Source organism: Chenopodium album, chromosome 16, assembly GCF_948465745.1.
Source record: "Chenopodium album chromosome 16, dcCheAlbu1.1, whole genome shotgun sequence".
Classification (NCBI taxonomy): Eukaryota; Viridiplantae; Streptophyta; class Magnoliopsida; order Caryophyllales; family Amaranthaceae; genus Chenopodium; species Chenopodium album.
Window position 1 is genome coordinate 46306874 of NC_137849.1, and position 23579 is coordinate 46330452.

Below are 23579 nucleotides of genomic sequence, written 5' to 3' on the forward strand. Positions count from 1 at the left end.
TTGCAACATTATCAACACATAAATATTTTTTCTTTTCTAACAAAAAAATAAAAAATACCGAGTATGAGTTTAACTTTTTTTTTTTTTTTTTTTTTTTTGGTATTTTGCATAATTTTTTTTAATATGAGAAAATTGAATTATAATTTTATAATCATAAAACTTATCACAGTAATTGATATATATATATATATATATATATACACTAATTTTTATATGTGGCTGGCCACATGGTGTGGCCAGTCCGTTTCATATAACGGACTCCGTTATACCAAACGGGTCCGTTATTTTAAATTAAAAAAAAAACGTGTCTTTCTTTTTTTTCATTTTATTACATCAAAAGGTTCTTCTTTCCCAAAGTTTTCTCATTTTCTCTGTTCCATTTTCTCTCTCCTCAAACTGTTCTTCTTCCATTTTCTCTCTCCTCAAATTCTTTCTCCTCTAAATTGTTCTTTTCATTGATAATGACTAAAATCAAGATAATCTTCCCTAAGGGAAAGAAAGGATCGACATATACGCTGAACTCTCCTACTTCTAATATAAATCAAACCCTAATTTTAGTAATTTTTCGATTTTCCTGTCATCTATGCTCTGCAATTTGAACAAGCATCGAGAGATTGTTTTTGGTGGTGTGAAAGAATTCGTGAGTAGAAATCAAGCAATTTATGAAGAATTTCTAGAGAATGAAAAGAAAAAAAAAAGGCAGATGAAATGGAGGCTGCTAAGAAGATGCTGGAGGAGCTTGCTAATGTAGAAGATACAGCAATAGTTACTTTTTTCATCATGTAGGGATTACTTTTTAAAATTACAGTGTACTTATTTTAGGGGTTACTCGTTGGTTTTATAGGGAGGGGTTACTTGTTGATTTTACAAGGGTTGTTTGTAAAGTTTTAGGGGGTTACTTGTTACTCATAGTTTATTAGGAGTTACTTGTTAGTTTAATTTTACAGAATTTGTTGTTAAGTTAGAGGGGTTACTTGTTAATTTTTGTTGTTAGTTTTATAGGGGTTACTTGTTAGTTTTATAGGGGTTACTTGTTATTTTTAGGGGTTACTTGTTAATTTTTGTTAGGGTTACTTGTTTATTTTAGTGGTTACTTGTTAGTTTAACAGGGGTTACTTGTTAATTTTTGTTAGGATTACTTGTTTATTTTCGGGGTTACTTGTTAATTTTTTGTTAGGGTTACTTGTTTATTTTAGGGGTTACTTGTTAATTATACATGGGTTACTTGTTAATTTTTGTTAGGGTTACTTGTTTATTATTGTTAGGGTTATTTGTTTATTTTAGGGGTTACTTGTTAGTTTAACAAGGCTTACTTGTTAATTTTTGTTAGGGTTACTTGTTAACTATTGTTAGGGTTACTTGTTTATTTTAGGGGTTACTTGTTAATTTTTGTTAAGGTTACTTGTTTATTTTAGGGGTTACTTGTTAGTTTAACAGGGGTTACTTGTTAATTTTTGTTAGGGTTACTTGTTTATTTTAGGGGTTACTTGTTAATTTTTGTTAGGGTTACTTGTTTACTTTGGGGGTTACTTGTTAATTTTATAGGAGTTATTTGTTAATTTTTGTTAGGGTTACTTGTTTATTTTAGGGGTTACTTGTTAGTTTAACAGGGGTTACTTGTTAATTTTACAGGGGTTAGTTATTAGTTTTACAGGGGTTACATGTTAATTTTACAGGGATTACTTGTTAATTTCTTCAATTTCATTGTATCTATTTTCATCTTCCAGATCCAATACCTGATTACTGGTTTGGATTTCGAGATTCATCAAAGAATCTTCAATTTGTTCGATCTTTAATGATTCTTGTGAATCAGGTAATTTTTCGAATTCTTCTGCCATTGTTATTCTTGAATTTCTGGAAGAAAAATTGTGTGAGGTTTCGCTCAATTTTCGCATTCGTTCCTCGTAAATGAGTTGTTATGGGTTTTAAGGTTTAGAAATTTGCGCGTGTTTTGTTGAGCCATTTTGTTCAGCGCTTGTTTCCTAATCCCGTTATACGCGCGTCGTTCTCCGTTATTTTGCTGACTTGGAAGCAGGCCACACGGTGTGGCCTGCTGTACCAAAAAGGCGCCGATATATATATATAGAGGAAGGCTCATGTAAGAACCCTCCTCTATATAAGAACCCATTATATATAAGAATTAATCTGGTCCGTTGATTTGTTTTGATCGAACCGTTAATTTTCGCCCTTCAGTAATGGCATTTTCGTAGTTTTTGCAGCTCTCGTTTTCTTTTCCCTTATGTTTCCCGCATCAGTGCATCTGCATCACCTTTTTTCCCAAAAATTCAAAGTAGTTACTTGTTTCTCTCTCTTCCCAGTTTATTAGGGCGGAAATCGTCAATTGCATACTGGTAAGTTTGTCAATTTCATCCTCAAATTCTTCACGTTAATCGACTGTTTTAATATATAATGTTCGGTTCTTTTAATTTATTTTCAGTTTTTTGGTTCAACTCTTTAAATTATTGTCGATTTTTTCGACTCAATTTTTTTTCAATTTTTGTTTGATTTTTTCGGCATTATTTCTTAAATTGTGTTAGCTTTTCTGCTTAATTGTCAGTTTTTGTTGAATTATTTCGGCTTAAGTTTATTAGTTTGTGTTTGATTTTTTCAATTTCTTCATCAAAATTTCTGAAAATTTTAATGTTCGATTCTTTTGTCGTACATACTTCGTATTTTGTGAAGATGTCGAATTGTTTTAAACTGTCTACAACTTGATTAGTTAACCTTCCCTTGACATAATCTTTTTGATTTACTGGTGTTTGTACATGATTTACTGCTTATGCAAGGTTTTATGAAGTATGCTCACAAAAGAGGGGACTGTGTCTTCATCACTACAGCTTTGGGAGGAGTTGGGCATATTGTTGGGTAACTTGCTAAATTACATGGTTGCTGTTGCATACATTTTATGTATGATTGTATGAACTTAAATAAGAGCCATATTAGTTACTGAACTTTAATTATTTGCTATGATTTGATGTGCTAGTTTGGTAAGCATTGGTTGTAATGTGTGGTTTAGTTAGTGATGATCGTTTAACTTACTCTTCTGGTAAGAGTGTGTATATGTACTTGCTCTTAGTTTCTGTCGTTCCAGAGAATGGTAAAAATAATGTTGTTTTGGTCTACTCGTTAACTCTACCTTTTATGTTCTAAAGTTTATCCTTTTATGTTCTAAAGTTTTTTCTATATGTTCTAAAGTTTATTCTATGTTTTAAAGTTTAAGCCAAGGTTTCTCGAAAAAGTTTAAGCCCTTATGTTTGTAGTCATTGGCATAGAATCACTATAATCATATCCACTTAGAACTTATTACTTTGATGTTCCTGATTGTAACTTGTAAGTTGATATGATATTATGATGGATAAGAACATTATACTTCAAGAGAGTAGTGCACATGGCAATTGGTTGGTTTAATTAGGCAAAGAATAATTCAAGTGGGCTATAATAATTAGTGATTAGGTTCTATGTAACTTGGGATTGAGCTGAGGCGAATGTAATTTTAAATAAGTATTATTCTTCAATTGTGTCGATGAGTTAGTTTAGTCTAGTGTAAGTAAAGGTTTGGGTTTAAATGTTTATATACATTAGTCTTCTACCTCAATAGGTAGAGCATTGTGCAAAAGCACAAAAGATGTGGGTTCAAATCTCACGCAAGTTCATGTATAACTAAGAAAAATTTAAATGTAGGACAAAAATTTTGAATATAAGAAAAAGTTTAGAACATAAGATGAAAAATAATTTAGAACATAAGCAGAAAAATTTAGAACATAAGATGGAAAAAAATTTAGAATATAGGGAATCATTTAGAAAATAAGTAAAATAAAAAAAAAATTACATTAGCCTACTAGCTCAATAGGTAGAGCATTGTGCAAAAGAATTAAAGATGTGAGATCGAATCCCACGTAGGTTATTTGTAGAACTAAGAAAAATTTAAACATAGGACAATAATTTTGAACATATGAAAAAATTTAGAGCCTAAGATAAAAATAATTTAGAACAAGGAATAATTTAGAACATAAGTAGAAAAATTATACAACATAAGCAGAAAAATTTAGAACATAGGGAATAATTTAGAAAATAAGTAAAAAAAAAAAATATTACATTAGCCTACTAGCTCAATGGGTAAAGCATTGTGCAAAAGCACACAAAATGTGGGTTCGAATCCCACGTAGGTTCATTTGTAGAACTAAGAAAAATTTATAACGTAGAAAATATTTTGAACATAAGAATGAAAAAATTTAGAACATAAGCCGAAAATTTTAGAACATAAACAAAAAAATTTAGAATATAAGATGGAAAAAAATTTAGAACATATGGAATAATTTAGAACATAACGTAGGAAAAAAATTTTGAACATAAATTTAGAACATAAGCAGAAAAAGTTTAGAACACAAGTAGAAAAAATTTAGAACATAAGATGAAAAAAAAAATTTAGAACATAGAGAATAATTTAGAACATAACGTAGGAAAAAAATTTAGAACATAAATTTAAAATTTAGAACATAAGCAGAAAAAGTTTAGAACATAAGTAGAAAAAATTTAGAACATAAGATGAAAAAAAATTTAGAACATAGAGAATAATTTAGAACATAAGTACACTAGTTTTAGAACATAAGCCGAAAAATTAAAACATAAGATGAAAAATGAATTATAATATAAGGTATTAAAAAAGTTAGAACATAAGAAAAATAATTTAGAACATAAGTTGAAAAAAAAATAATCGTAGCATAGGTAAAAATTAATAACATAATCTGAAAAAAAAAATAATTTAGAACATAGAAAATATTTAGAACATAAGCTGAAAAAATAATTTAGAACATAGGAACAAATTTAGAACATAATCTAAAAACAATTTAGAACATTAAAAATAATTTGGAACATAAGTACAAAAAATTTAGAATATAGGAAAAACTTTAGAACATAAGCTGAAAAAATAATTTAGAACATAGAAAAAAAAAGTTTAGAACATAAGCTGAAAAAAATAATTTAGAACATAGAAACAAATTTAGAACATAATCTAAAAAACAATTTAGAACATTGGAAAAATTTTGGAACATAAGTAAGAAAATTTTTCGAATATAGGAAAAACTTTAGAACATAAGTTGAAAAAAATTTAGAACATAGGAAAAAGTTTAGAACATAATTAGGGTTCTTACATAAGAAAGGGTTCTTATATAAGGTGGGGTTCTTACCGGATCCCTCCCCTATATATATATATATATATATATATATATATATATATATATATATATATATATATATATATATATATATATATATATATATATATATATATATTTTAACAACAAAAATACAGATTATGAGTTTAATTTATTTTATTTTTTTTTAAAAAAAACTTTTTTAAAAAATCAAAAAACTTATTAATATAATTGATATACGAGTTTAACTGCAATGCCTCCCTTTGTGATGATGGCTGGGTAGGGTGGTAGCCAGAGATTGGAAAGGGGATGTTTTTGCTTCATCTAGGCGTGTTCGAGCCTACTGGTACAAATAGAAATTCCAAAGTTCAAACCCCGTCTAATTCCTCAAAAGCAACATGGGGTTTGTATCTCATCCTGAAGACCTGAAGTACAAATAGAGCATTACATTCTAAAAACCCGTTGATTCAACTAAAGCAGAGTACGAAGCATGTTCATCATAAATTGATTGTTTTTGCTCTACATCCCTCTTCAACACACCAGAGCTGGCTTTAAGAAGCAGCCCAGGATCCAGACCAGCTAGCTCGTATAATTGCAATCTTTGTTGCTTGGCCTCATCTAAGTCACCTTCCCAAGCGGTTTCAGAAATAAGTTCAAGAGCTTTCTCTATCTGGTTCTCAGGCAGCAAATTTCCATTTTGTAGTAGGACAAGATACACTTGTTCAGCTGAAGCCTTCCGTATCTGATACAACAGATAGCTTAGATGAATCCGTGATAAGTATTACCATTTACTCCCTTAGTCACAATATAACAGGCCACATTTCAATTTTAGCTGATCCCAAACTTACTAAATTTACAAAGCAGCCTCTTCAAGGTTAGTAATTTCCAATTTTCCACAGCATCTTTCCAAGTTCAGGGTCATTAAAATGAATGTCAAATGTGAGTAAGTAAGAAGTTGAACTTACAGGGTTACTAACCTAGTGTGAAAATTTCTCAAATCCTAGTTACATTTTGAATTTGGCCATATCTACCTTACTGATACCCTCACAAGATTTTTAAGGAAATATCACATTGGTTAGGTGATGTAAAGTTTAGATACTGAAGGTCTGAAGGATAGTTATGGCATATTAGTTAAATTTCTTTAAAAAGACCTCAAATCAAATGTGGCCTATTATAAAGGGACACAGAGTATAATTTTTGGCTAAAAGAATAAAAATGCAGAATCCAAAAACTCGAAAAACTGGCGAACCTTTGGATATCGATGCCCGAGGAAAGAGAGTAGATGGGCAAAGGCTTGCATGTTAATAGGTTCAGAAATAGATGCAATATAACCAAGTAGGGCAATTCCTGAATACAATTTCATAAAGTCTTTGCATGCCCTCAGCTCTACTTTAATTGAATCCAACAATCCTGCACAGAAAGTTGCTGTATGGGCCTGAAACCAATGACCAAAGGCACATTAATCAGAAGCATCATCACACCAAACAAACAACTAGCAGAAACCACTCAATTAATGGACGTCAGGCTTCTTATGGCGAATATAGCAAAGACACGACTTTATCTCTTCACAAGCATGAATTTCTAACAGAGTATTGGATCCAGGAAAAGGCAAATGCAAAATACAGAGAAATTACACTTCAACAATTATATCCATAGATACCAAATCTAAATACACTTGATCCTTCAGGAAGTATGAGGTGTTGTAAATTCCACTTGAAATTAAAGATTTTGTTGCTTCACAACTAAGTTTCAGGTTCCTATTGTACATCTTAGTTTATAGACAAATACAACAGTCTTCCTATGTTGTAACAAGAACATGATGAGAAGACCAGGGGAAAGTCTATCAGCAATAGATTAAACTAAAGAGACATTACAGAGAAATACCTCCATGCTCAGGAAGAACTTTTTACTGAAAAGAATCTCTATAGTCTGAAACAAAAAGGCAATTATATTAGAATGAAATTACTCTATGGTTCTATGCAAAACAACTTTAATATAACAGAAAGAATACAAAACTCCAAAATACTTGCAAGAGAACAAATAAAGCCACTAGAAGCCAAAGGCAATAAAACAGCTCAGTAAGTCAGTAACACATTTTCACAACAGCTTCTTCAAAGAATTATGATTATTGGATTTAATAATTTTTCTCATATAAACAAATTAATAATTATTTCACCGACATCTTCAAGACCAAACTTCAAGCAGGCCAATATTTTAGATTATGCTGAGAGCACGAGCAAATGATACAAAACCTTCAATTTTTTAAGGGTGATTCTGTAATGATCTTGCATTGATAAAAAAAATATAATAAGAAATTTACTAATTTTCAACTTGCCTTAAATCAGACTGAATAGCATCAGCCAATTTTTTCTCAATACAAAAAACAGAAGCCTTTCAAGGGGAAAATAATATACAAGAAAAAGAAAAAAACCTAACTAATCTGCATGCTCTTACAGGTTCATTGTATTATTAACATATGTCCTGTAACTTTAAGAAGCAGCTTCAGCTCTCATTTTAATCCGCAAGCTGAATCAAATAATGATTCTGAGTTGCATACTTGTCTGTAAGAAAGTTTAAAACATTTTGGTCTTAGAAAAGAAATACTTTAAAGAGAAGGATTGATTTTCAACAAAGTACCACATCTTTGACATAGAAGACACAATCCAAACTACAAGGACAATCAAATAACAATTTCTCTTTTTTGAAAATATATATATATATATATATATATGAGAAATTCAATCTTTTGTTATTTGCTGGAGCTTACATATCTCACACAAGGCAGCTAACTATTCCTGGACCCTAACCTAGACACAAGCCCAAAATGTATTGATATACTGAGCACACAAGGATAGTACCTTTTTCTGAGCATGTGAAAGGATTTTATTTACAAAATTTGGCTACAAGGCTACCAGGAAACAAGGATACAGGTGGAATTTCTATTTGGCAAATTCTGCAAGTCTTTCTACAGGACAGCATGCCATCAAAAAAATATCATAATTCTAATTTATATTTCAAGATTACGACGAAAAGTATATACACAAAGTCTCGCTGCCACCACAGTCAGCGAAAGGGATTGGAAGCACCAAAATCTATAATAAAACACCAAAAACTGCATCACTTTTAAACTTGAATTCTAATGCTCAGAAGATTTGCGTGATACTAAGCTATCTAAACACCTTCAGACAGGCTCAATAGGCATAAAAGTTATCTGTTGATAATAATAAAGATACCACCTCAAAAGTACTTCAGCAGCAAACTTACCTTCATAGTTGGTGTGATGACTCTATCACATCTTTTATATTCCTGCAGGACCCAAAGTATGTCTGTGGAAAGATTAAGTTCACGGGAGACTCTTTCATCAGCATTTTGAGCTTTGGTAACTAGCAGAAAATCTAATAAAGCTGCAAGTGATGCTTTTCCAAGAAACTCTTGTAACCCACCAATCGCTACAACCAGTCCAGATAGTAAAAATCTACTGTAACATCTAATCTCAAGTAATTGTATAAAACGAGGATATGAGAAAGTAGCAACCTGCAAGAAAAATCTCCATCAGGAAACAATCAATCTCTCACAAGATTGATATAAAACAATGAAAAAATACTTACACCCCACTTCAAATCTGCATCATTTGGTACAATTTCTTCTAACTTCTCCCTGTAAGGTATGAAGGGGATGAATATTGTTTTGTTGTAAAGAATTCTTTGAAGAACCTTGGCAGCAATTTCTCTCAACTTGTCCATTTTTTCTACAGCTTGCTTGAGAATTCCTCCAACTAGATTGATAGCTAGTTCTTCATTGAATAATGAGTTCACCTGGATTTTTCTGATTGCATCTAGTTCTGGGACTTGTGAAGCTTCTTCTATTTCTCTTTGATCGCCTACAGCATCACTTCTACAAAGTATATACGTGCATCTCTCAAGGGCAACCATAGCAGCCTCACGAACCCAAGAACCAACATCACCTCTGTTGTCCACCGAATAATCATCAAGGGCTTTAAACAAACTCCTCATAACTTCATTCTTAATGAGAAGAGGTGCCATATCATCTTCCCTAATATGCAGAGATGATGTGGCTCTTGAGTCAGCCAAACTTTCACATACAGCAGCAAGACCTTTGACAGCATTTACCCGTGCTTCAGCATCCCGATCATCAGGATTTTCCTGAAAGTCCAGTCCTTTTAGCTTCTCCAATCAACCTTAAAATTTTCTGAGCAAAAAGGCATAAAGAAGGTTTAGTTACCTCAATTTCACACGACTTTGAGAGCTTTGTGAGTACATCCTTCCATCTTTTAGCAAGGAATTCACAAGGTAAAATACCAAGTGCCAATGCAGCACCTCGTCTTACCGCGACATTAGAATCACTCAGCTGCTCGATATACTTTGATGTAATATCAGAAGAGCCTTTACCATTAGCCGGTTGAAGGTAAGCCGGAACAAAGTGTTTCAGGGCATCAACAGCAGCTATCTACTCAACACATTAAATAATAAAGTGAGGTTTCGGATCTAAGTTGTAATCACAAACACACATAGGTAGAAGATTGACCTGTATCTGAGAATTTGGATGCCTCAGATTCTCATTGAGTGTTTCAAGCAAACTTTGTTTTATTTTGTCTGGTAATTGTATATGGGCCAAAGAGGAGCACTCAATGAATCGAGAAACAGCTGCACGCATTATTTCTCCACCCTTTCCACGATAAAGACGTGCTTTTTCAATAGCAGGAACAAGGCCAGCAAGTTGTTTCTGCTTATCTGCAATAGAAAATACAAAAGTCTAACTTTTAATTTAATTTATATCTTTTAAATCTTTGGATACAGAAAATTTCAATAAGACCAATTACAGCAAAGAAGGGCCAGGTCCCATAATTCACAATCAAAGAATAAGATCTAAACATACTGTATATCAGATCAGAGAGAATGTTCCAGTATAAACTACAAGGCCGCAAAGGACTATAAAGAATCTGAAGAATTTTTTGAACAATGCATTACTAACAATTCCAACTATTACAGGTTACAAGAAAATTTGATCAGATTTTCTTTGAAGGAATCTGGGATATACCTAGCCAATGAAGATGTATTAGTAAGTAGTTGCATGACTTGCACTAGAAGGAAAATCTTCAAATATCAAAATAAAACTAAAATAAAAGTCTACTATTGTGCCTTTTATTACAGTTCAGGGAGGCCAGACTAATTTTGAGCACTCCAAACAAATATATTAGAAAGATTGAAGTGGGAGAGCAAAACTTTGGAGCTCAGACAATGGTTACTAGTATGACTGCTCATTGTTTACAGCCAAAACATGAACAAACTCACAAACTCTATCAAAATGAGATCCTATGGGTAGCATACTTGCAGCCATTTAGGAATTCAAGAAAGTTGGCAAAATGAAGATCAAGATTAGAACATTCCATATTCAGAGCAAAGTTTTAAAAGTTAAACAGCTCAGAATTGGCTAATTTTTGTTCAACAATATACTACCTCCGTTTCATATTTTTTGCAACTTTTGCCAAAAAATGGATGCTACACATTATTTGCAACTAATGTTTTCTTTCCTTTTTAGGTTATCATTTCTCTCTATCTCTCTCCTCATCACATGCATTTCTATTTTTCTCTCTCTATCTTACACTCACAAACAAATTTTGCCTAGGAGTCCGTGCACCCTTCAAAGTTGCAAAAAATGTGAAACAGAGGTAGTAGATTCACTTGCGTTCAGCATTTTAGACATAAAAAAATGAAAGGGAAATTTTCATTAGTGGCCATTAATTATTACTCATTCCATTTGTTAGCCATAATATTTTGTAATTTCCATGGCAGCCTTGTGTTACTAATTTTCTACAACATGACCTAAAAGATAAAATTTTTGGTTCATAAATCCATTTAGATCTAACTTATGTTAACCATGATTATCCCATGCACTTCAAAAAGAAAAAAAAGAAAATTCCCTCCATCTTCTGACCATCTCACCCATCAACATCATCTATCATCTCCCAGTTGCATCTGCAAACCTGCTTCCAGTCTTTTTGCTCCACTTAAATTGACAGTTGAGATTTGAAAATCCTGTCAAGTTCTTATTTTCAGTTTCTTTTTCAGGGATTTTGATTTGCCCCCAAATTTCCCTGTAGTTCTTTTTTCTTTTTCCTAACCCTCCCCCCACCCCTTCTCTCCATAATTTACCCATCACGGCAATACACAGTAGAGTAACATTTCTGCAGAAAGGGTTATCCACTTCAATGAAGGCCGGAAAAACATAAATCTGAGGTATAGTGAGGTCCATACAACAAAAACAACAACATTTGAAGCCTTAATCCCAAATATAAACTGAGGTCCATGTATGAGTTGTTTACAGTAATAAGCATGACGTTTTCATTTAAATAATTCAAAATCACAATTAAAATGTAGTGATATACACAAAAAACTTTCTGACAGTAACATCTTTAAAAAGTAAGCTTAGAAGGAGGATGCCAAAAGTAAACTGCAAACAGGAAATTCTGATGTTAGGAAGTAAATTAATTCCATGACAATCTATTGAATAGGAACACTGCAATCTATTTTGTACAGGAGAAAGTCTCTCCTCCTAAAGATAAATATACTATCTGCAAAAGCTTACATGAAGGAAACTAACCAGCAGAATGGGTATGATTGAGCTTATGCAGAGCCAAAACAACTTCTCCAGCTGCTAATGTTGCACCATGGCGCATGCACAAATCAGTTGATAGTGTGCTCGGTATTATTTTCCCTAGGACTGAGTTTGCAAAATGCTCTGGATCATAACTTACAAGGGCAGAAAGGGCTTTAGCAGCTAGTTCCCTTAAGCCTTTATCCTGAAAATATATACAAGAGTCAAATTATAGAAAAATTATGCATAAAAAAATACAAAGAAAAGACATGAGTTGGTAATGTTACACATAATGGAAATGATGTATATAATAGTATTATACCACTAGATTAAACATGCGCATATGACAATAATCAAGATTGTTTCTTCAGGCTCCAGCAAGTTATACATATAACAGTTTAAGCTAAAAATTAACAAATTTGATGGATGTGACTATATGAGTCTATATGGTGCAAAGTTAGGCCCAACTTGGCCCCTAAAGTGATGTGTGCTGTACATTCATAGTCACTTAAGTATTTGATATATTAATAAGTTATACCACTACATTAAGGGCAGCTCTCTTCACCTGATGTTTACTGGATTCAGTTTTAACCAAGTAAATCTTATCAAAACTAATACCATTCTTTTTACTTATTCAATTGAGTCTCTCATGAGCAGTTACAGATTAATACTGAGTTTTTACCAATAAAAACTGATTTTCATTGATCATAACTTACTCACAAATTAAACTGAATTTTGCTCATTAAACAAACAACTAATGATTATAACTATTTTTTCACTGGAGTAGTGGATATTTTTTATTCTTAATTGAGTACATGGCTTAAATTTCCATTTAAAATTTTCGTTCAAGATACCCTCCAGCAACCGAAACCCATTCTCAAGAAGCAAGCAAAAGACTTATGCCCCAACAAACAAGAATAACTGACAGCTTAAGTGCATTCAAAAGGAATAAGATCAACAGCTCCCTATAAGAGTACTGATTAATGGAGGATATGCTGTAAAATTTCAAAGCACATAGAGCAACGGGGATAAAATAAAAAAATAAAAATAAAAATAAAAAATAAAAACATAAGCCAGAGGGCAGTTAAGTACATTAACTATGTCATGCATAGCAGGAATATAGCAAAAAGCAAGTGGGGAAGGAATTGCAAATGAGCAGAGAAGATGCTTTGGGGCTAACCTCTAGACATTAAAAGCCAATCAGGTAATTAAATATCAACAATTCGCAAGGTTTGAAAATGAGAGAATGACATTATACTGATAGCAAGACAACATCATCATGAAATATAAAGAATGAGCAATATTACAACTTAATTGACATGAAATATCTTTAAGCGAAACAGTACACATATATGGTAGGAGAGTCGAATTTAGGAAGTCATACCCAGTGACACATTTTGCTATTTAGCAGTTCATCCACAAAAGGGTAAAGATACCCCTCATACTTAGCAATGCCAACGGCCACATTCAGATATGAGTTTGCACGTGATGAAAGAGCAAAGTAATCAGCAGTATTCACAATGTCAATACCATGCGGGTAATTTCCTTGTCTTCCTACATTTTCCTGAAAGGCTGCTGCAGCTGCTCTTCTACAGTTCACCTGAATCACATTTCAAAAGATTCAGCTGGCAACAAGAATCAATCCAAGTATAAATACACCATAGATAAGTAGCCACCTCACGGTCATAACAAGCAACTGTCAACAGATGAGGAGCAAGTTGTTCCAGTATGCTTCTCATGTCAGCATGGTAGTATGCACGACCAAATGCCCAACAAACATAAGCAGCAGCATCGCGAACATGAGCCCCAACACTATGTGGGCCCCTTCGAACATCATAATGCAGTGCCTGTAAAAATGAAATTAATAAATATAGTCATCTGCATAGCCCCAAAAAAAAAGGCCTTTTTTCTAAAAGGATGGAGTTGGATGAGGTCCTTCACAAATATTCTCATCCAACTTTCACTTCTACGATTCTATCCAGGGCTACATGGTTTGCAAAACCGCTATTTCATGGATTGTAATAACTGCATCCTTACAAGTCTTCTTCAACCTACCTCGGCTTCTTTTAAGATCTTTTTCATCTTGACCCTCCACCTTCTTTACCAGTGCATCCTTGAGGTCGATGTTTTACAAAACCAAACCAATGTGTCAATTCTCGCTTATTCTATCCTATATTTGCAACTCCAACTTTCCACCGTCTATCTACATTTCTCCCCCAATGTGTTTTCATACATCCATCTCAACTTACAAATCTCTTCTACACTCATCTTCCTAACATGCTCCTTAAAAAGCCCAACATCCTAAACCCGTATGATAACCATGTTTTAATTGTTTTATGGTAAAAAATTTCTTTTAACCTTAAAGACAAGCTATGATCGCAATCACAGTATCACACATAAACCCAGTCCCTGCTCTCCATTTGAGCCATTCAGACTCAATTCTACAAGATTTGATTAATCTGTGAATCCTTACATATCAGAGGAGGGGGGGGGGGGATTCTAAGTAGACATATATACATATTCTTCAAACCATGTGCTACATGTTCAACATTGTTCTTTTTTTATAATTTTAAGGCTATGGAAGATACATATCCACTGGGAATAGGATGGCATAGAGAGCTTAAAAGACCATATAGAACATTAATTTTATCAGAACTGTTATTTACTTGTTTCTGCATTAGTTGTCGTTATTACTCCCTATCTTGTTTTCAATTCGTTCATTTAGGGCACCGGTTCTTTTGGAAAGGAAAAAAAAAAGAGGGGGGGGGGGGGGTTGCATAGGCGGGCCTATAGCTAGAAAGTGTTAGTTTTGTTTTCATGCACTGCACATGTTAACAAAAAAACATATAGTCCATGTGTTGGTATTGTATTCAGCTTCATCTAGTAAGCTAAGGTATGGATGGTAGTTGATATTATTTGACACTTTAAAGACACCAAAAGACTAAGAGATGATCTTTCAATTTATTTGTCATAACATCACTACACCAGATGATCTAACCTTAACAACAACATTGACAACTTTTGGAAGACTAATTGGCAACAGCAACCCCCGACGAGCAAGTTCAGCTAAAGCTAGGCAGCCTCCATGCCATGAACCATCTCCCTGGAAAGAATAGCCAGAAAAGCCAATTAATTTTCAGCATATTACATACATATACAATGTAAATAATAATCTCTAACTGTTGAAGCTTCATAAGGCTGCAGAAAATTGATAGGAAGACAAAAGGTCTCCATCGGCCCCACAAAGGAAGGGCTAAAGTGGTGAAACATATCTATGTTAAATGAAATTGTATCCAAGTCTTAGAGGCCTGGCACATGTACCATACTGTTCATTTCCAAAATCTTATGTGAAAAAAAAGTTCTGAGAGTTAAAAAAACTCATAAAATAGCACATAGACGGTTTTTATTTGACAAGAGATGAAGAGATATATCAAAAACGACACCACAGAGGAGTCACCCATCAACAAAGGATGAAAGGGGCAATGATAAGCAACATAATTTGCAAAGTCCACAGAAAGTAGATTTCAATTTGGAAACTCATCATGCAAGATTTATTACTAAAGCAAAGACAGCATACCTCACGAGGTGAAAATAACTCCAGCACAGATGAAAGGACTTCATCAGAGAGGGAAAATGTGAGACGTGAGGTCACACGGCCAATACCTTTCGCTGCAGACCAACGAACAACAGTGTCCTGCAAATTTTTTATTATAATATCACTACAAGGATGTTGAGGACCAGAAGCATGGCTAAAATTCAGGTGGATATATTAGGTGGTGCCACAACAATCATGGGATTAAGGGTTGGGCCAAAAACTTATCAATTTAACTAAAAGAAACAAAGCACTAAATATGTAACACAGAAGAAAAATTATTCTTCGGTAAGAGAGTAGGAGGAAAAACTTGGGCCATTCATTAGCCTTATCAGCAAAAAGCATAGAGCATGGAAGCTCTGCTGAGCTCTTTCACTATGTAAAAGGTATTGTAATGTATTATGCAGATATACTAAGTTACTGCATCAAGATATGGCATAGACTAAGGCAACTGATGATGTGTATTAAGTTACCAGGGCTAAATATGGGTATTGAGAGCATGTCTAACTTGCCATGGATCGACAATTTTTGAACTCATTTGATCTTCAAATTCAGGATGGATCCCTTTACTATATTAATCATCAAATTTTGTGGGCTTTTAATGTCTGGAGTAGTATGTCATGGATGATGAAAGGGGTGGTGTTGGTTAAGGATCATTGGACCTCATCTACAGAATTGCAAGCTGGCAACCAGTAGTAATTGATGGGAAATTTTGCATTTAACATGCCTACATGAAACATAGAGGGGTAAAGGTCCAATGGAAAAATCAGGTGTGTTCAAATAGGACCAGCCCAAGAGCTGTGTTTGTCCCATAAACGAGGATATGGCCAACTCTAAATACAAAAGAGAGAATTGTGAAATTTAGGATTAATCATGATCCCTATTGTGTTTTGCATGAACGGGTTGTGGAAAAAATGGTGCACAAATCTTTGAGTGTGATTTTAGTAAGAATGTTTGGAAAGATATTCTTCAATGGCTTGGCTGCTCTTGAGACCTTGAGGTTGTTTGGTTGCAACAACTTTGACAGAAAAAAGTACTTCAGATACGATCTTGACGAGTTGCTCAGCACAATCTATGTATGCTATAGGGATAGCCAGGAAAAAGAAGCGTTCAAAATGTTGATTCCTGCATAGCATGTTCTGTTTTCAAAGGGTAATTCATTTATTTTGGCAGCCTAGTCTGGGATTGTAATGAATGAAAGAATTCGGTCCTAGTGTATGATAACTGCTTTGGTTTTAATAAATCTTTTTTTTTTAAATAACATATATGTGTATAGCCTCCAAAATCAGTAACAAACACAAGACCTATTGGAGTGCTCTCTTGTTAAGACCATGCTATATTGAAGCATCATGCAATATGATTTCTGTTTCCGAGTTTAATGCACAAGAGTGCAATGGAAATTGGATAAAAGAAAAAGAATCTCACCCCTTCAAACATACCGTATCTTTCAAGCCAGTCAGTAGCACTTCAATAATCTCTTCTACAAGTTCTGGAACATCAATGCCTTCATCTTCTTCACTGTTCATGCTTTGATCTATACTGGATGATTTCATATCAGCACTATGACAGCAGTGATCTGTTCCTTTCACATCATTGGTTAATAGATCCTGTCCCAGTGATGCGACTTTACCCTGCAGAGAAGCATATATATGTGAGCTTCTTGACAAAATTGAGACAGACCATATTTTTTTTTATAATTATATATGTTTCAGAAATTAGAACATATTATCCAGTGAAAAAAATGAGTAGAGAAAGAGAAGCGTGATAAGAAAACTAAATTACAAATCCTGTCAATTTCTTCAAGCCTATCTGATCAAATAATTCTTAAAGCCCCAGCCACCTTGACCCATAAAGACACTAGATTACTAAATTATGAAGGATTCCTCATCTTATACCGTTATATGTTCATACTGTTATTTTGATGAAACACTTTTGCCCTATCTTAGGAGGTGGGGGCGATTACACTCTCTAGAATATAACCGCACACAGGGTACATTAATCATACACATCGTCGGTTCTTATTATAACAGTTTTTTTTTTCCAGATATGATAAGTGGAAGACTGAAAGTTAATAAATGTTCGGATGAGACCGGAAGTTACTATGTAATTTTTTTTTTTTTTTTTTTTTTTTTTTTTTTTTTTTTTTTTTTGTGTAATTAGAAATTAAAAATTTGAGTATTATTAAAGGTTTGGAGACTTGCAGGTTAAAATTAATCCTAAATTGTTATACAAGATTAGACAGCTATCAAACTTGCTAAATTAGTAACTCAAAAAATAAGGGAAACACTCAATCCTCATAATCCACCTCTGACTAGAAGAGAAGAGTACAATCCTTTTCCTATACTATTTTTTCTCCATCACAAAAGGGGTCAAAAATACATATATTTTGCAAAATGGAAGAGATATTATCAAATAATGAATTATGTTCACAATCCAGGAACACACAAGCAAAGGACGTGCACAGTTACAGAATCAACGAACTAGGAGTTTCAGTTGTCCTGACCTTATAATGCCAAGATAGAGAACGATGAGGAAGGCAAACAAGACCAATACGCTGAGTTAGCTTTACAAGATACTTGCGAAGCAAAGGGCTTCTCCCTGCCACACTGGACTTCATCAGGGCAGATACATCATTCCAGACAATAGGAACCACATCAAGTAAGACTTTTCTGCTACCAGCCTGCATCAAACATTATCTGTACATTACTCTGTGGCAAACTCAGCTTTGAGTCCTAAAGAAAGAGGAACTAAGAATAACATGGAGTGAATCAGATCCTAACAGAGTTATTAGACACCCCAATTAGATGTATAGCACATATCAATTCTAAAAGTCCTTCTAGTCTTGCCAATTGTTTGATCCCCTCCCCTACTCCCTCTCCCCAAACTACCAACCAGCAAAAAAATAAAAATAATAGTTCAGCCAATAAAGAGAAACCAGTATAATAAGCAAGAATCAACCTTTAAAATGGCAGCCAAAGCTTCCACAGCACCAAGCAAACGGAAATGGTCCATAACATTATCGGATGACAGAGACAATACTTCATGAGTCCATTCAGTGAAGCTGAAAAACAAATCAGATTTTTTAATTTCATTGAGTTGAGTGGTAAATTTTTACTTCAAAAATCAATTCAAGAAGCAAGTCAAACATGTTCAAAAAAAGATTACATCAAAGAAAAGGTAACAAAGTAACTAAAGGTTAGTCATTATAAAACACCTAAAATTAATCACTCTGTCAACTGATATTTCTCTCCTTTTTTTTTTTTTTTTTTTCCTCTATTAAATGTCCCTAAATGTTTTTCAAGTTTCTAATGCTAAGAGAAAATTGTTGTAAAGCCACAAATCTATATGTTGATTACTTATTCTTGTTAAATGCCCTAGATATGACAATAATATCTGAGAAGGTTCACATTATGCTCAAATACAATGCTTCCAATTTTCAATTTCCCCATTACTTTTCATTTGATGACCTAAAGCTCAGGAAATACCCCTCATAGGTGCAGAAAGCAAAGGACTACTTGTGAAATAATCATCGCAAGGCTTGCTAATCATACACAACAGGCTTGAGTGGTTGTAGGACAGCACATGGATGGCCACATTCAGATGCAAAATAAACTATAAGGACAGGAAGCATTCCTACCCAGTAGAATCTCCCTACTCCATGTCACTCTCAAGTTTTATGCATAAATTTGAACAGGTAATTAGCAATTCCCATTTCTTTAACAACTTTTCTCGGGTTGACAGATGATACAGCCTCTTATTAAGCAAACTCCTAAAAGCAAATCAACATAGTCCTTTTATAAATTTGCTCAGGTAGTAACCATTCTATGAATTGACATCTCAAGTATATTTTTTTTTATATGTGAATTTTTATGTAAGCCTATCACTAGCTTCTCTTCAAATTGTTGAAGGCAGTAATTTCAACTTCCATTTTAAGAAAATTCTTTTCTGGACTCTATTCCCTAACAAGTGACTTCTTTATCTAAAACCTTTCTTCTTTTTTGTAAAATCTTTTTTAATAAGGGATTCGTAAGGGATGAGGCATCATTCCAAGTCGCAACTACTTAAAAATAGAAATGTGAGGAAAGGTGTTGTATTCCTTAGAATTCCTTCAATAAATATAAAATGAGGAAGGCCTTAAAAGTAAGCAACAATGAAGAAAATTCACCTAAATTTGCATCTAGTCAAAAGTCATCTAGTGATCTAGTTATACAAACAACTCAAATTTCATTAGAAGTAATGCACTCTGCATAATCCAAGAAATCTAAGAGCAGAGCAACACCAATCACCAATTCAAACAAAAAGCAACCTGACGATGGTCCCTGTTATCTCATATTCTGATTGCTCTATCTGCAGCCCATATGCATAAGTAAATCATCTATGGCATCTACTCCATTTTACCTGGAACACACGCAGTTTTAGGAAGATTTTAGAGAAGGTAAAGGACAGCTTAATAAAACTAACTTTAAACCTTAATATCTTCTTATCAGTGTTTGATTTATTTTGATTTAATTGTACAATTACCCTCTCTAATATCTTCCTTGAACTACGTGCCAAGAGGCTAACAGAGGATGTATGATCTAAGATGATGAAAATCATATCATCCTCAACCCCACACGCAAGCCGCACCTCCATCCTAGCATACACCTATTCTTTCTTCCACTCAAAGACTTGAAACATTAATCAATAGATGAGTGATCTTAAGAAGAAACCTGATAAAAGCCTTCAGCATATCAGGGCGTGTCAAAAGTCTTGAGAGTAGCAAGCCAGAAATGGTACGCATGGGGCCTGCATTTGAAAGATAATCCTTGCAGAACTCCAATATCCTTAGTACCAGGGGTGATGGCTCATCTCCTTTTAAATGGCCAGTTTGAGCAATACTTGTGTCAACTGAAGATATGTCAAACGGAACCAGAACAAGAATAGATAGCCACAATAGTATAACACATTTTGCTTCCATCTCTCCAGTGCTTTCATGGCGCAGGGATGTTGTCGTATTTGAAGAGTGGCACTTCTCTAGGAGAGATACAGCAAGTTCTAAGTCAGAAACCTGATGTGGGAAAAACTTGGTAACAGCCTTGTATCCGCAAACAGTAACTAATGTGTAGATTATTATGCAAACAGGCTTGACCACTTCAAGAATCTCGTCAGACTCTGTTCCTAGTTCAATTATCTTGGAACGGATGATGAACATCAAAGGAGAAACTATGCTTTCAAGGTAAGGCTCCAATAGTTGTCCTTCCTCCTGATACTTGTCCATCTACACAATAAAATAAAACAATCTTCAGTACTATGGAGAAGCAAGCAAGAAACACAGCATCATTGACCAATAGAAATAATGGTTAGCCTCAAAAATGATATTAAAACACCAACAAAAGGCCACAAAATGACCGGATTGGATAACCCTGCAGGAGAATCTATAACCAAATTAAATTTTCTGGGACTAGCATAGTCCCCTGTTGACAAGTTTTTACGAGAAATTAAAGCTTTCACATTTCTTCATCAATCCCATGGCTACAGAGTACTGCAAACAACTCCATGCTGACACAAAAGAGTATTGCACAGGACGATATCTAAGGTGCTTTTAGCACATTAGAAGAGGTGAAACGGAGAAAAACAAGTGCTAGAAGAGTCACCTTGAAATAAGGATGCTACCACAATATCAAGTAATTGCATTTATAACAAATTTACGTGCACCCTTAAATAAAGATCGAACCATTTGTGGCCTGTGGATATTATCTTAGAAATCAGGAGAGGCCCTGTGATTAGGTATGAATTTTACTCCCACAAGTGAATGAGAAAAATCTCTACATTTCGACTGGGATATTCCTTGATAAAAATTACTCGTAATCCTACCATGGTCAGTAATTTATAGCCTCAAAACAAATGCCTGACCGGACAGAAACCTTGAAAAAATATAACTGCTCGAAGCCCCCCCCCCCCACCCCACCCCCCACCCCACCCCCACCCCCACCCCCTCCCCATTCTTCCAACCCAACCAATCTCTAGTTCTCTACTCTTACCAACAACTCACAAATCTATGTCCAAAAGATATCTCAAAATTGTACAAATCACCATTAACATCACTCGGGACCTAAATTACATCCTCTTGACCCGTCCCCAACTGATTTCTTGTATTCCTTTAAATAATTCAACAAAAATAATGGCATTGCAACACGAGTAAAAAAATATTCCTATACATCCACGCATTGACGCTATTCCACTTTTTGAAATCATCCGACGATACGGAAGCCAAATTCAGATTAATGCAACTATTAAAAAATAATAAGCTCTAATGAACAACCAATACAACTATAAAGGTGCAACTGTAATAACTAAATTGAATTACTACGTAACTAATACGCAGATCAATTTTATCATATACAGAGTAATTACTAATAAAAACACAATACATTGATCAAAAACCAGCTCCATCCAAATGCAACACTTACTATAGCAATCAATTTATAACCAAAAACCCTAAAATCAGCTCCTAGCAACAAAATTACGAATCAAAACAACAATAAATAACAATCAAACGTAGGAAAGATAATCAATGATTGAAAGAGGGAAAGAGAGATTACAATGGAGCGGATCTTGTAAGCGGAGGCAAGATCGGTGACACGGCCAGCAGAAACGATGTCGTCGAGAATGGATTTGACGACATTCCATTCTTGAAGGAAGTACTTTTGCAAAACCCTTTCTTTGCAATCGTGTTCGTCATCTTCTTCAACCTTCTCATTTGCAGTTTCTTCGCCATTGTTGTCAAGCTTTGCTGCTGTTGTATCTTCCATCACCACCATTTTTTCTCGTGTTTCTGTTTCCCGCCACCAGTTACACACTTGATAGTGAGTTTATAATTTTATTGGGCTTTAGTGTTCCTAATACGTAGTTCTCCGTATTAGAGTGATTAATTGGGTGGTTGAAATGGGTACGATTAAGGTTGATTCAGCTCGGGTCATGTTTGAGATCTACTCCGTAGAAGTTTGAGCTATATTTGGGTGATATGTTATGCAATCGGTTTGATATTTTGGATTGAACGACTTTGAGTCAGAGTGTTAGACAATTCTTGGAATATGTTGTGGGTAGGAAGTTTATTTTTCTCATGTCCGTCACTACGCCACGTCAATAACAAGTATAGCAACAAAAAAAAAAAAATGAGTGTACTTAAACAAAAGTCTTGGTGCATTTAAGGGAGGTTCAATTGAAATACAATTGGTCAAAAATAATGAGTCAAATTCAACAAAAAATAAACTACAAAATATCAGTCGATTTCAGTCACTTAATATTACCTAAGCTACTAGAGATTCACTCATCAATTATTTGTTCATTATGGCTCGTATAAAAAAATTGAGGTCTTATTATATCATTTTCCAATGTTTGAACTCAATAAGGAGTTTTGTTATTAATGTTCTTAAACCTGTCTATCATGTCAATGTGTAAATTGCAAAATTTTAACAATAAACTAGTCATTATTTTTTATTTTTTTTGAAAGAACAATAACCTAGTCTTTTACTTATTGATAATAGTGTAATATTCATTTAAACTTATTTAAATTAGGTTATCTCTTATATAACAGTTAGAATACATGTGTTGAGCAAACTATCCAAACTTATTAATGAAAACATTTTCATTAGTAAATTCATCATTGGAAGGGTAATTTCATTGTAAAAATTCTATAATGTCATTCTTTTAAGTTTCATTTTTATTCTTGTAGTTTTCACCGTACACATTTTTTAAAGTTGAATTCATAGATACACCGTACACTTAAAAGTTGAATCTGATATTACTTTTTTTTGCATTAATATAATCAACTTTACATCCCCTATACATACAAGCTATTAATAATTAGAGGTTCTCAAATAGTTTGAGTCGCCACATTTTAAGGTATATTCCCTAGTGAGTTAATGGAGTACACACAAAATGTTGTTGCACCTTTAATATGAGCATGGGACGAGTACCCGTATCATTAGTACTAACGGTTCGGATACCCGATAATCAAAATCCCTAAAAGTGATATTCATAACCCGAACCGATAAGTTCGGGTACCGGATTTCGGATACCCAAATTTTCAGATCAGTTATCAGGTACCCAATAAGATACCCGGCCAATAATGATAATTAAACTTAATTATGTAGTTATTATGATATAATTTACCACTAATTAACAACAATATGTCAATATCATATGACTTTGACCAAATTATTAATAATATACTAATC

The 23579-nt window shown here is 33.8% G+C and overlaps 1 protein-coding gene across 1 annotated transcript; it reads right to left on the reverse strand.

Moving 5' to 3' along the window:
* Window positions 1-5420: 5420 nt before the first annotated feature.
* On the reverse strand, window positions 5421-22404 carry LOC145586722 (tubulin-folding cofactor D-like). Its single transcript, XM_081643626.1, has 17 exons — window positions 21942-22404; window positions 20070-20617; window positions 18319-18421; window positions 17864-18040; window positions 16800-16991; window positions 15346-15462; window positions 14767-14871; window positions 13445-13615; window positions 13153-13368; window positions 11775-11973; window positions 9699-9904; window positions 9396-9620; window positions 8762-9316; window positions 8418-8687; window positions 7038-7082; window positions 6403-6588; window positions 5421-5895 (listed from the first exon to the last, which is right to left on the reverse strand). The coding sequence occupies exons 1-17, from the start codon at window positions 22158-22160 to the stop codon at window positions 5605-5607; spliced, it is 3825 nt and encodes a 1274-aa protein (XP_081499752.1). The 5' UTR covers window positions 22161-22404; the 3' UTR covers window positions 5421-5604.
* Window positions 22405-23579: the final 1175 nt, after the last annotated feature.

Coding starts and splice junctions, on each gene's coding strand:
- LOC145586722 (XM_081643626.1), bottom strand. CDS start 22,160: ATGGTGGTGATGGAAGATACAACAGCAGCAAAGCTTGACAACAATGGC. Junction 18,041..18,318: donor CTTTGGCTGCCATTTTAAAG/GTTGATTCTTGC, acceptor TGTTTGATGCAG/GCTGGTAGCAGAAAAGTCTT. Junction 9,621..9,698: donor ATCCAAATTCTCAGATACAG/GTCAATCTTCTA, acceptor TGTGTTGAGTAG/ATAGCTGCTGTTGATGCCCT.